General features: G+C 36.2%; 2 protein-coding genes across 2 annotated transcripts; both read right to left on the bottom strand.

The window, feature by feature from the left end:
- Positions 1 to 422: 422 nt before the first annotated feature.
- Positions 423 to 5,535, bottom strand: LOC113562370 (DDB1- and CUL4-associated factor 12-like). Its single transcript, XM_026971764.1, has 7 exons — positions 4,732 to 5,535; positions 3,485 to 4,479; positions 2,952 to 3,407; positions 2,607 to 2,837; positions 1,840 to 2,124; positions 1,546 to 1,711; positions 423 to 1,192 (listed from the first exon to the last, which is right to left on the bottom strand). The coding sequence occupies exons 2-7, from the start codon at positions 3,568 to 3,570 to the stop codon at positions 1,037 to 1,039; spliced, it is 1,380 nt and encodes a 459-aa protein (XP_026827565.1). The 5' UTR covers positions 3,571 to 4,479; positions 4,732 to 5,535; the 3' UTR covers positions 423 to 1,036.
- Positions 5,536 to 10,492: 4,957 nt separating this feature from the next.
- Positions 10,493 to 12,354, bottom strand: LOC105287822 (zinc finger matrin-type protein 2). The gene is made up of 5 exons (XM_011353625.2): positions 12,248 to 12,354; positions 11,882 to 12,007; positions 11,269 to 11,563; positions 11,011 to 11,156; positions 10,493 to 10,920 (listed from the first exon to the last, which is right to left on the bottom strand). The coding sequence occupies exons 2-5, from the start codon at positions 11,888 to 11,890 to the stop codon at positions 10,780 to 10,782; spliced, it is 591 nt and encodes a 196-aa protein (XP_011351927.1). The 5' UTR covers positions 11,891 to 12,007; positions 12,248 to 12,354; the 3' UTR covers positions 10,493 to 10,779.
- Positions 12,355 to 12,527: the final 173 nt, after the last annotated feature.

Here is a 12,527-nt window from a genome sequence, read left to right as displayed (position 1 = left end):
TCCTGGAGTCGTCTGTTTTTTTTTTACCATGAACTTTGTTCCAACTACAATTCTTTTTGGCTGCATGGAACAATAAATCCTTCCTCATGTGCATCTCTAAAATCGTGACCAAGAGTAAAACGGAGCACAAGATAGGTGCCTTGATATCGTGCAAAAGGATTTTCCATTCTGCGCAACCAATGAAAAGATCCATTAAAAAAGTCCTTCACTTCGTCGCTAATACAGACGACTCCAAGATCTCCTTAAGATTGTTAGATTCGGATCAGAAGGAAACACTATTCTGAAATAATTGAATTGCGGATTCCTTTAACAAAGTTTTAATAATTTAAAGAATATGGCGAATCTGAATTGTACTGGAATCTCTCTGTTAAATTCAATATTGAAATCAAGTGGAAACATAAAGAATTAAAACCTATTTTTGTAAATTGAATTCGACATTTTACTCGAAAAATTATATTCAATATATTATGTCTAAATACAATGACATAGTGTATTATAATCTGGATGCAACTAGTGCTCATTTTTTAATGATTTGAACTCTTTTTTTTACATAATTTTTAAATATGTATTATAATCAAGATAACATTTCTTCAATTAATAGAATATTGAATTATTATGGTTACATAATATTAAAAAAACAAGGAAAACATTAATCTATGTCCTTTAAACTAAATTTATTAATAATGTCGATAAAAATAAGCTAACTCTGCTGGAATAGGTTTTATAGCTTCAAAATAGAGACAGAAATTGAAACAATCGTAAAATTATTTACATTATCTATACGCACGCGTACAGATATTATATACAATTGTTTTTGAAATAAAGACTCAAGATGATTGAAGAATTGAGAAGATTCGAAAAATGTCCAATCGTTTCCAAAAATTCGAAACATTAAATTAATGAGATATATAACACATATAGTCAACTGTTCAGATAATCAAACAATCAAGTCACTCACACATGCATACTTTATATACGCTAATCGTTTAATTTATCAATTATCTTACTAGTTTTTTATTTGCTTAATCTTAAATCTTCATTGCCATAAACCAGCGTAATTGCCATACAGATTTGCGGGCAATGGGCCACCTGCCGTAAAAAGCCGGGTACCTGATGCGTCGTAACAGTGCGTGTAAATAGCGGGGGTGTACTTCACATTTTGGAAACCGTCGATATACTCTTCATCTGGAAACTGAATCCAACAAAATGAACATGTATCATTTTCTTCATCGTGTTACGTATCATTGCATATCCACAAAAAACATATTTAAAATTAAATTTAACATGAATGCGCGCCTCCAAACATTTTGCGATTATTACTTCGAGTATTTTCTTATAACACAGATTTGTAGACGCATTAATGTGACTTATAAATTTATTTTATGATCGATCTAAGTTCCGAAATTGTGATCGCTAATAAAGCAACTCAGTCTTACAATGTGCCAACTCTCATAAAAATAATTGCAATAATTACCGAAATATTTATCAAAGTGAACCAAAATGAGCGTTATATTCAGACGATAGGTAAAAAAAAGCAAGACTTACCACGTATCCTTTCGATGCCTTTAATACGACAGTCCTGTTGGAGTTTATGGAGGATTCCAGATATTTCTGCGCCCTAACGTCGTAAAACATAAGCATCCCTAAGCCAGTTCCGATCGTGAGAACGGATCCTTGAAAACTAGCTGATCTGATACCACAGCCGCTGTATCTGTATAAAAAATGTACAAAACATGTGCATAATTATTGCTAAATGGAAAAATATAAGAAAGAGCTCCTTGATATATTATTTATTATATATTATATATATATTATTTATTATTTGATATATTTATTTACCTTGATGGTATCTTTTTAATTGGCTGTAAAGTACGTGCGTCCAAAAGCAGAGTATAGGAGCGACATCCAATCGCGTAAACACCATCATCTTGTACAGCAAGACAAACATTCTCCTGGCAAGCTGGCAGTTTTCTGGATATTTTTTGTTTGAAGGACTCGGCTGACCAGATATGTATAAAACTATTGAGCGTTAGCGCCGCTATTTCTTTATACGCTTTGTTGAATGCCAGCGCCCGTACTTTCTGAGCGGACTTGCATTCTTTCACGCAAACAGGCTGAATCAACCTGAACAGTAAACAACAATCCATAACATTAATGTGAATAATATGTTAATAATAATCATATTCCTTACAACAAACAAATAGCTATTAAAGATAGCTATTAAGTGTCAAAATAAATTATTTAAATGGTTTAATAATTTTCTTGATAATTATATTATATAAAAAAAACTCACTTCTTTTAAAAAAAGGTATGCCAAAAGATGCCATAAAAGACGCCAAGTACACACGCGATGCTTTCGCGATAATGGAAAATCATAATTACATAAAAAATTATAGTTTATTAGTTAACTCGTATTTAAAAAAGCTTCTACACAAAAGTAATGATACGTATGACTTGAACTTGATCCATTTAGCCGTTATTAAAAAATCCAATAATCGAAAGCGCGCGCAACTAGTTGCTTCATGAATATTCACGGAATGGTCTCGTGCGTCGCTTCGCGAGACTTGGCGCGAGACACCATCGTGCCTCTTGATACTTAATTTTACCTGTGCGTAGGTACGTCCGCTTTATCAGGAGCTTCAGCAAGGTCACTGTCGATACGCCATAGTGCCATTTTCGTGTCTCTGGAGCCGGACACTAAAAACTCATCGTCCAGCCAGCACATATCGAACACCCAGTCCCTGTGGCCGCTCTCGCCGACGCAAACTGGATCCAAAGTTGGTAATCTGTATATCGCTATTTCATTACTATTTCTCGCTCCGGTGGATAAAAGAGTTCTGCAAGAGAGGGAGAGAGAAAAAAAGGAGCAGATTAATTTTTGTCTACAAAAATTACATTTCGTTTACGACTGCGATACGCAAATTCCGTAATCGCGCGCGCGGAGAAATCACCTCGATGGATTGATTTGAACGGAATGAATCCCACACTGCTGCTCGGGCATAACGTTGCTGCCCGGACTGAGCTGTCTTCCGTGAAGAGACGGGATTTGGTCTAGCTTCTGCGTCGCCACATCGTAGACCATAAGTTTGTTGCACTTTGTACCGAACACTACTTGTCTGTCGCTCAGCCACTGCGAGCAGAATACTTTGTTCATGTTGTTCAAACTGACCGAATACTCCTTGAACAGGTCGTGGGTCAGTATGTGCCGGGAACCATACTCTTGATTAATCTTTCGCACTTCACGTGTGTTCGTTTCACGTGCACGCACATAGTCCACAAAGTTGAACGACGTTCTCAGGAATTGTTTGCCCTCGATGACCGTCTCGGCCTCGTCGTCACTCGACTCGTAGCACACAAAATCGTCCGGCTTGTCCGGCTTCCGATTCCTCTCGTGTCGCAACGCCAATCTGAGGGGAACGAAGAATTTGATGATTCTCTAGGTATAAGAAAAGCAAAAATCAACATAAACAATTTTTAAATTTACCTTTTAGCCCGGCGTTCTTCCAACCTGCTGCTATTGGAGCACGGAGGATACCTTCCATATATCGTCATTCTTTGTGTCTCGGCCATTATTATTATCAAAAGTTTAACAGACTTTACAATATTCAGGCAACTCGCAAGGAACACTGAGTATTATTGTTGAACAGGAAAGTCTTATTACCGAACGTAAAAACAATGTCGAGCCGTAATTGCGTGTGTCAAGTAAGAAAAAAACGATCGTACATCAACAACGCGCAACTTGAAGAGATTGTTTGCACGTACAAGCAGTTTTTTTTTAAAGCTCTTTTAAATTCTCTGATTTTTCTTTCTCTTCCTCCTATCCTTAAACTTTTTGTTTTACTTAAATTTTATTTACCTATTTGTTTACTCAAAAATTTTGACAGGCTGTATTTGAAACTAATTGATTACATTCGCTGTCAAAATGTACAAAGTCTATGTATAAAGAAACTATTCTTCTTCTAAAGAAATCAACTTTGAATTAACAATGATAAAATGTACAGATAAACTTGGAGTTTTGATCAGGACACTAATCTGACAAGGTCTAATTCCGATCAGTTTTCACTGATTTCAAAAAACAAAATCAGCTTTTCCTGATTTTGAAAAATTAAAAGAAAAAAAGAGTTAATCTACTGAGAGACACATTTACGTCGTGCAAATTGAATTCCTCTCTCAGTAAATAAAATATTTTATATTTTGCTTCTGGCAAATCGAGGCAAATTAGGTATCTTTCTACTTTGTAAATTGACTTTGTAATTAGCTAGTTATTCTATTATTTTTATGAAAATTTATAGTTATCCTCAAGAGGATATATATATATATGTTGGATTGCAGCTTTGTTGTAAAACAAATGTAAACTTTTATACAATTGCGATAGTTTTGCGAGATGAGAGAATTCAAAATGTATTTTTATTTAAATTGCTTGCAGGTGGGCTGGCACAGGACAGGTTTGCCAAATGTCTTCAAAGAACTGTACTCGATCTAAAATAATCAATGAAAAAGTTAGTACATTCATGTGCTTTTAAGACATAACGATTTTATTAATCGTATTTTTTATTTGTTTATGAACGATATTTTCTCGTTGGTTACACGGTCAAAAAATTTTGGACATATTGTCGCAGCACTTCCGAAACGACGACAAACCGAACTCGTTTCAGCGAGGAATTCACGGCGACGTTATCCGGCGACGATTATGTAGAGAGATAAAGTAACGATTGTTTCAATGTTACTTACCGTTTCAATAGTTGTGTTTCCCATAAAAACAATACGACACGAGAGAGCAATGGATCGACGTGTTTTTTTTTTATGTTGCTTGAGCGATACGTGTCCGTGTGATCGCTCGAAGATGGTCAGCTGGCTGTGGAGGATGATGCTCCTTCCTCGGTTGTCTCGACGAACGTATCGTGAAACGAATCTAACCACACTCGACGTAACGAGTGCTCAGGGGTATCGTACGTGCGGTATTCCAAGTATTGCCGTGGAGTCAGGAACGTGTGCTGAGTGCGTGAAGCCAGGACAGTCCAGCGTAGTCATGATGATCGTAGAAACGTACGGGCTGAGTGCACGGGCTGCACCGCCATGTTGAAAGCCACACTTTAATACCTTAATAATGACAGGAATGCCGATAAAACGTCGACGCTGTTTTAATTCATATCTCGTAGAGCGTTAGCGTTTATTTTGACAATATGTATTATTTATATGTCGGAAACTGTCGGCGTCAGTGTATGCATGATGATTCGCGGAGCTTTTCACCACGTGCATTCCCAGAACTGTCAACACCAGCATAACCAAGCTCGATACTCCCAATCGCTCTCTCCTTCCTTGTCACTGACAAACTGATCCTTTCAGTCCTCTCACACGAACCGCGGAGCACGGTTGCTTTTTACACTAGGCCCGTGTTTTTCGATCAGAGTGCTGTGGCACTACTGGTATGTCACTGACAGTACCCAGGGCTACGTTCGAAAACTCTACTCGGGGTTATCTCTATCGCGTTGGAGTAAGAAAGATATAGGGCTGTGTTCGGAAACATCACCCGAGTGCCCCAGTGTATCATTTTATCCTTGTTGTTCATTCGCTGAACAACAAGGATAAAATGATACACTGGGGCACTCGGGTGATGTTTCCGAACGCAGCCTAGAAGAGTGAGATTGAGAGAGAGCACCCGGGTAGAGTTTTGGAACGCAATTCCGGAGCGTTGACAGATTAGGTCTGTTCTTTTCAGCTGCACTGCTGAACTGGTGCAATTAGAGCTCTAGATATTACAAGAGTAGCGCAAGCCCCGCCATGTTGGACCTAACCGGGCTGCGTTCCGATTGCTCGCCAGGATAGGTTACAAGTGACTCTGTCTTCTCATTGGACGCCACGGTGATAGGTCCAACATGGCGGCACCGCGAAGATCAAACGTTTGCGCTACTCTTGTAATGTCTAGAGCTCTAGGTGCAATATGTTAAAGTTAGAGAACCTCAAGTAAGAGTATGGACATTGTGGATCGAAAATGGCGTTCGTATGGTCACTATCTATGAGGAGTATACAATATAACCTTCCTTACTTTAGGGTTAAAAATATTAGTGTAAGAAAAGTAAGCGAAATGACTGGGTGTTGTGTATGAGGTTATATAAATAAGAATAAAAGAGGATGTTACATGGCAACTTTGTCAACAAATGCAGAAAAACGAGCAGTATGGATATCCTTGGTGGAAAAATTTCTCAGATTTTCTCAGGATGTCTCAGAATGTTTTTTAGAATTGGAACGATTCTTATTCCTCATAACTTAGACAATCAGAAATATTCTCAAACATTATTACTATTTTACAGAAATGTTCATACTTAGAGATACTGAAATATTCTAAAACGTCTCATCCAGTTATTTCTGAAAAATTCTGAAAAATTATTATTTTCTCAATATTTTTCAGAAATGACTGGATGAGAATTTTCAGTATCTCTATGTATGAAAATTTATAAAACATAATAAAAAGTAATGATTTTTTACATTTTTTTAGATTTTCTGATTTATTCTGAGAAACGTTCCAATTCTTTTAGAACATATAATAAATTGTTCCACCAGGAATATTTATTTTATAAAGATATTGTTATTTTCACAATTAATGTTAGGTGCAATTTCTTTTTCTAACAAAGATGTATTTTATTTAGATAGAGTCCCTTAATTAATAAACCTCAATTCCGCCATTTTCGATCCCACCAATCAGATGCGAATCCACGATGTCCATACTCTTACTTGAGGTTCTCTAGTTAAAGTGAGACAAGTATATTTTTTCTCACTCTAACGTATTGCATCAGTTCAGCAATGTAGGAATAAAAAACAGATCTATTACATCTAAAAAGTACTATTCAAAACAGCGATCAATAATCAATAATAATGGTAGTTTATTTACGTAGAGAGATTGCGAGCGCAAAACGATTCCTCGTCATTCATTCGAAAATAAACGACATATGGATAATTAAGGGTAACTGTCTGGTGCTCCCATAATGAAGAATTCATTTATAACAGATAATGCATAACACACTGTAAACACTGCCGAAACGAAGAGCAGCAAGTACTATCCTGGCTGCATTCAGCGGACTCAACAGTTGAACAACGTTATTAGAGCTGCGTTCCGAAATATACTGCCAGTACTGAAAATGTATAGTATACGCAACGTGAACTATAGATTTTCAGTACTGGCAGTGTATTTCGGAACGCAGCTTAATTGCGTACGCTAATAAAATTAACAAGTTTAGTGAATACAATAACGCAATATGTCATGAAGTAAAGTTCGTTCAAACATCGATTTTATTCTTAAAAACCTCGATTTTTCTCGATTCCTTGATTATTAAAAAAACCGAATAAAAATAAGCGACGTAGTGATGAAAAATATCGGTTTTCCGAACATCGAATGAATATCGCCCACCACTAATCTAAAGACAAGAACCAATTATATTAAAGAATCACTGAGCGCTCACTGAGCGGTTTTCTCCGCTGAACGCAGCCATTCGCAGTGGAAAGATGGTGGCGCCCACGGAACAATTAACTCATATATGCAGAGACTAATAAAGAATATACCATAATGCACCGTCAGCAGCGAAGATGCAAGAAAAAGAATCATTAAAAGTAATTCATCTTCCTCGCGCTATCCGAAGAATCGCTCTCAGAGGATTCCATTAAACGTTTGATTATCTGTGCGTAAATCACAATATCAATATCGATTTTTTAATTATCGAGTTACATTCCGCTTTCGCAGAACTGCGGATCCGTTACATTATTAATTGCGTTACAACGCTGGAAAACAGCAATTACAGAACGCTCTCGCAGTTCTATTTTATGACGTCACATTTTCAGCACCGGCAGAGAATAACGGAGCGCAATCATTATTGGCTGGGTAATTATATAGTTTAACGGAGCAACCTCGGATGACCTTGACCTTGACATATATTATAAAGATCACCCTCCTGAGTGACCTTCAAAAGATTTTAGCCGTCGCTCATTGTTTATTAAAAAGTTATTAACAAAAGAAGTTTAATGATTTTGCACGAATTTTCAACTGTCCACGCGAAGCAAGGACTTGAGTTTGACATATATTACAAAAGTCACCTTCCCGAATAACCCACATTAGGTTTCACCCGTCGCTCATTGTTTGTTAACAAGTTATTAACAAAAAAGTTTAATGAATAGAGCATAATTTTACGATATCATATACGTTTACGAAAGAGTATATTTGATGGAATTTTACCTTTAAATCAGAAATAGGTTTGGGTTAGGTTATATTTTTCGAAACTGGAGCCCCGGACCAGTGAAGCCAATTCGGCCACGGGGCCCCCAGCAGCACCGAAGTAGTGGAGATGACACACAAGCGAGAACGTACGTACGTGTGCGCTCAGCGCTTCGGCTGCCTTCGAGTAGTAGACGAGAGGCAACATTTGCTGTCTCCGTCTAATCCTACCGAACCGTGTGACGTCACGAGACTCGCGAGCGATACAGCCGAAATCGTGGTTATATGTAATCAATATGTATAGATTATATATAATCAGCCAAATATAATTATATAAAAATAAGATGATATCACGCCAAACGGCGGATATTATTATGTATAATCCTATAAAATTACATATGTCATTAGATCTTTTCGGATCAACTTACAACTAGTTAAATTAATAGACCTCAATGCAACAGATTGTAGCGCAAAAAAATTATTTTCTGTATTTGCAATTGAAATGGAGAAATTCAGTATTCCGTTCGTAAATATTGTTGCTTTGTCTTGCGATAATGCAGCAGTTATGGTCGAGAAGCATATTTTTTTTTTTAAAATTAGAAGCAAAATGTAAATATGTGCAAACCTTTGCATGCCCCTGCCATGCTGTTGCATTAATTGCACATGCGGCATGCACAAAAATACCCGCATTTTGCGATGACTTTTTAAAAACAATTGGTGTATTTATTAACAAAACACCAAAATGTTCCGCAGTTTTTCAAAACTTTACAAAATCTTTCCAACAATCAAGCCATAAAATGTTAAAATTAGCTGGGACGAGATGGCTTTCTCGTCATTCTTGCATTTCAAGACTTCTAAAGTATTGGGATACTATACAACATTTTCTCAATGAAATAATTATAATAGAAAAGTCGAAATCTGGAGAATATCTGTTATCCATTATGCAAAATGTAGATACAAAAGCATATTTTCTTTTTCTACATTATATTTTAAACTTTTTCAATATATTTAATGCTTATTTTCAAGCTGAAGAAACACGAATTTATTTATTACAATCGAAATCTTTTAATTTACTGACTGACATATCTCGAAATTTTTTAAAGCCAGAAATTTTAGAAAGTTTGCCAAATGTTACATTTTCTTTAGAAGAAAATCAAAAATTGCTTGATAATATTTCTTTAGGACAGGAATGCGAAGAATATCTTTCTTATTTAATACAAGAGGGTCATATCGATGTAGTTACGACTATTCGACGTAATTGTTTACAATTTTATATAACTGCTACTAAAGAAATGTTACAATAATTACCGATTAAAAATAAATTTTTATATAAATTAAAAGTTTTTAGGTCATGTACATCATTATTTGATGATGATAGAGAAACATCATTTAATGATGTAAGTTTCATTGCTGAAACTCTTGGAGACTTTGACAAAACTGGTTTAAAGGAATTCTTATATTATATATTTTGTTATATATATATATATAAAATATACCCGAGAAAACATGGACATAATTTAGTCAGACGTAAGTATACATAATTAGATCCGAAAAGATCTAGGGTGCGTTCGGGGAGACGCTATTAGCGCTATGTAGCGTTGAAAATCTATAATATACGTGACATGACTATAGAGTTTTAGCGCTGATAGTGAGCTCCCCGAACACAGCCCTAATGACATATGTAATTTTATAGGATTATACATAATAATATCCGCCGTTTGGCGTGATATCATCTTATTTTTATATAATTATATTTGGCTGATTATATATAATCTATACATATTGATTACATATAACCACGATTTCGGCTGTATCGCTCGCGAGTCTCGTGACGTCACACGGTTCGGTAGGATTAGACGGAGACAGCAAATGTTGCCTCTCGTCTACTACTCGAAGGCAGCCGAAGCGCTGAGCGCACACGTACGTACGTTCTCGCTTGTGTGTCATCTCCACTACTTCGGTGCTGCTGGGGGCCCCGTGGCCGAATTGGCTTCACTGGTCCGGGGCTCCAGTTTCGGAAAATATAACCTAACCTAACCTAACCAGGTTAGATTAGATTAGGTTAGTTTAAATCACTTTCCTTCCTTCGTTCATATTCGTCGTTTATGTCTTTCAATATTCAAAATAACTACTATATTTTCGAAACTTTTGTTAATAACTTTTTAATAAACAATGAGCGACGGCTAAAACCTTTTGAAGGTCACTCAGAAGGGTAACCGTGACAACATATGTCAAGGTCAAGGTCATTCGAGGTTGCTCCGTTAATCTAAATAATTACCCCCGCGATAATTCACATCTAAAATTTTATTACGCTCACACTGATCGGACAGTGTTTTCTCTCCTCTCAAGCGAACATGGAACTGTTGGAACAACAATGGAAAAAGTGAAAGTAACAAATACGCACATTCGCAAATCGCCTCCACAAATTCCACGGGTCGGTGCTAAAAGCCGTTCGCCATTTATTCATTTCCACTTGTCTTCCTATCGTACTGTTCACCATCTTTCTCAGGAGAATACCATCCACATCTTCAAGGATCGTGAAAAACTGTTCATGAATATTTGTTGGACACGGTTCGTCACTTCTTCTTCGAGGCAAAGCCGGAGAATCCCATAACCGCGGCCATCTCGTCAGAAGGTCCCGCGTCGTCCTCAGCCTCTTCGATCTTTCTCTTCTTATCTTTCCGCTTCTCCTTCCTGTATTCTTTAATCTTCTCTTCCTATAAACAATGTGAAACAATCCTGTTAATAAATTACTTTATTAACTTGAAATAATCACCCCGAGCGTGATCTCGAAAACGAATACACACCTCTTCTTTCAATTCCTTTACTCTTTGCTCCAAGTCGTAATCCTTCTTCTTCTCTTCGAGTCTTCTCTTGTTTTGAGCGAATCTCGCCTTAACTTGGTCCAACGTAGATCGCTCTATCTTCATGGACATGCCCAGGTTACGTTGATCTGTAATCGCAAATAGTATCTTTTATAATTAGAATGAAAGAATTAATTAAAACTAGATGAAGGGGATAAAATATTTGAATTTTATTGTATCTCATGAAAATATTCTACTTACGTTTCGTCCCATTGATATGATCCAAGAAATTGATGGAATCTTTGACCACGCAGTCACAGACGTTGCAGTAGTACCCTCCAGTTTGAGACGACGGAGTATTTTTGTTGATGACCACACTCTTCCCCAGTTTAGATTCTAGATCTACCTTGTAGTCTCTCTGTTTCAGCAATTCTCTTTTGACCGCCGGCTGCTTGGGAATACCCAATTCTTCCTCCGCGATCTCATCCTGAAGTCTTTGTAACGCGATCCTTTCATACTCCTCCCGATTCCACTTTCTCCGGTGATCATCAGGCCGCTATAAAACAGCATTAGCTATATAAAAAATGTCTATTAAAAAAAGTCTAAATAGAAATATAAGAAAACAGAAAAATAACATAACTCATGAGTAAATAAGTGACAGATGTTTTGAAACTATCAAAGCTAATAAAATAATATAATATATTTATCTAATTAATTTCTATGCATTATACACCAAAATCCATCATTAAATATTTTAATAACAAAACATATACAGGTTAAGTCTCTTGAAATTAGACATGTGAATTTTATGAAGATTGGAGAGACTATTTTGATGTTAAAAATTATATAATATTTTGAAAATACAAATAATTACCGTAGACATGTTGACAATATTTTTCACAATAATAAAATATCTCTGCAACTTAACGAATAATCCTCTTCAGCTTTCTGGCCAAACCGAGTTCCAAGAAAATCCGATGGTTACGAGGGCTGTCTCTACCTGATAAAGGAAATAATACAACTCTTATCAGATGATCATGAATCAGAATAACTTTCATTTCTGAGAAATCCCACTTTAGTGAGATAAGTATATTTTTTCTCACTTTAAAATATTGCACCAGTTCAGCGGTGCAGGAATAAAAAACAGACCTAATCTATGTATAATGTCTATATACCTACATACCTTTACAATACGAACTTGCATACAACATGTTCTTATTTACAACATAAATAATCTTACCATTTATGAGAAAAACATCTGTGTTCGATGCAGTCTCCTACCTAGCCCTCTCTTCTCTGGGCGAACGACTTCTGAGCACATTCTTGCACAAGTAATATTTTATCAAATACATGCTTGAACTACAATTGAGAATGTTAGTACAAAACTTATTATTAACAAATTAAGTATTCAAATTAAGAAAATGTATTTAGAATACTAGCATACTTGCGTATTGCTGTTGATTGTTGTGTATTACTCGTTGTTATTAACAAAAGAATCAAGATAACCGCCGAACCTGCCA

Source organism: Ooceraea biroi, chromosome 8, assembly GCF_003672135.1.
Source record: "Ooceraea biroi isolate clonal line C1 chromosome 8, Obir_v5.4, whole genome shotgun sequence".
Lineage (NCBI taxonomy): Eukaryota > Metazoa > Arthropoda > Insecta > Hymenoptera > Formicidae > Ooceraea > Ooceraea biroi.
The sequence above is the reverse complement of the archived record's forward strand: the minus strand, read 5'-3'. Positions and strand labels throughout refer to the sequence as shown.

Excerpts from the sequence above, each read along its gene's own strand:
- LOC113562370 (XM_026971764.1), bottom strand. The coding sequence starts at position 3,570 with ATGGCCGAGACACAAAGAATGACGATATATGGAAGGTATCCTCCGTGC. Across the intron at positions 3,408-3,484 it reads GAAGAACGCCGGGCTAAAAG|ATTGGCGTTGCGACACGAGA; the intron begins GTAAATTTAAAA and ends CGTTCCCCTCAG. Across the intron at positions 1,193-1,545 it reads AGGCATCGAAAGGATACGTG|TTTCCAGATGAAGAGTATAT; the intron begins GTAAGTCTTGCT and ends TGTTGGATTCAG.
- LOC105287822 (XM_011353625.2), bottom strand. Across the intron at positions 11,157-11,268 it reads TCATATCAATGGGACGAAAC|ATCAACGTAACCTGGGCATG; the intron begins GTAAGTAGAATA and ends TTGCGATTACAG. Across the intron at positions 10,921-11,010 it reads TAAAGGAATTGAAAGAAGAG|GAAGAGAAGATTAAAGAATA; the intron begins GTGTGTATTCGT and ends CATTGTTTATAG.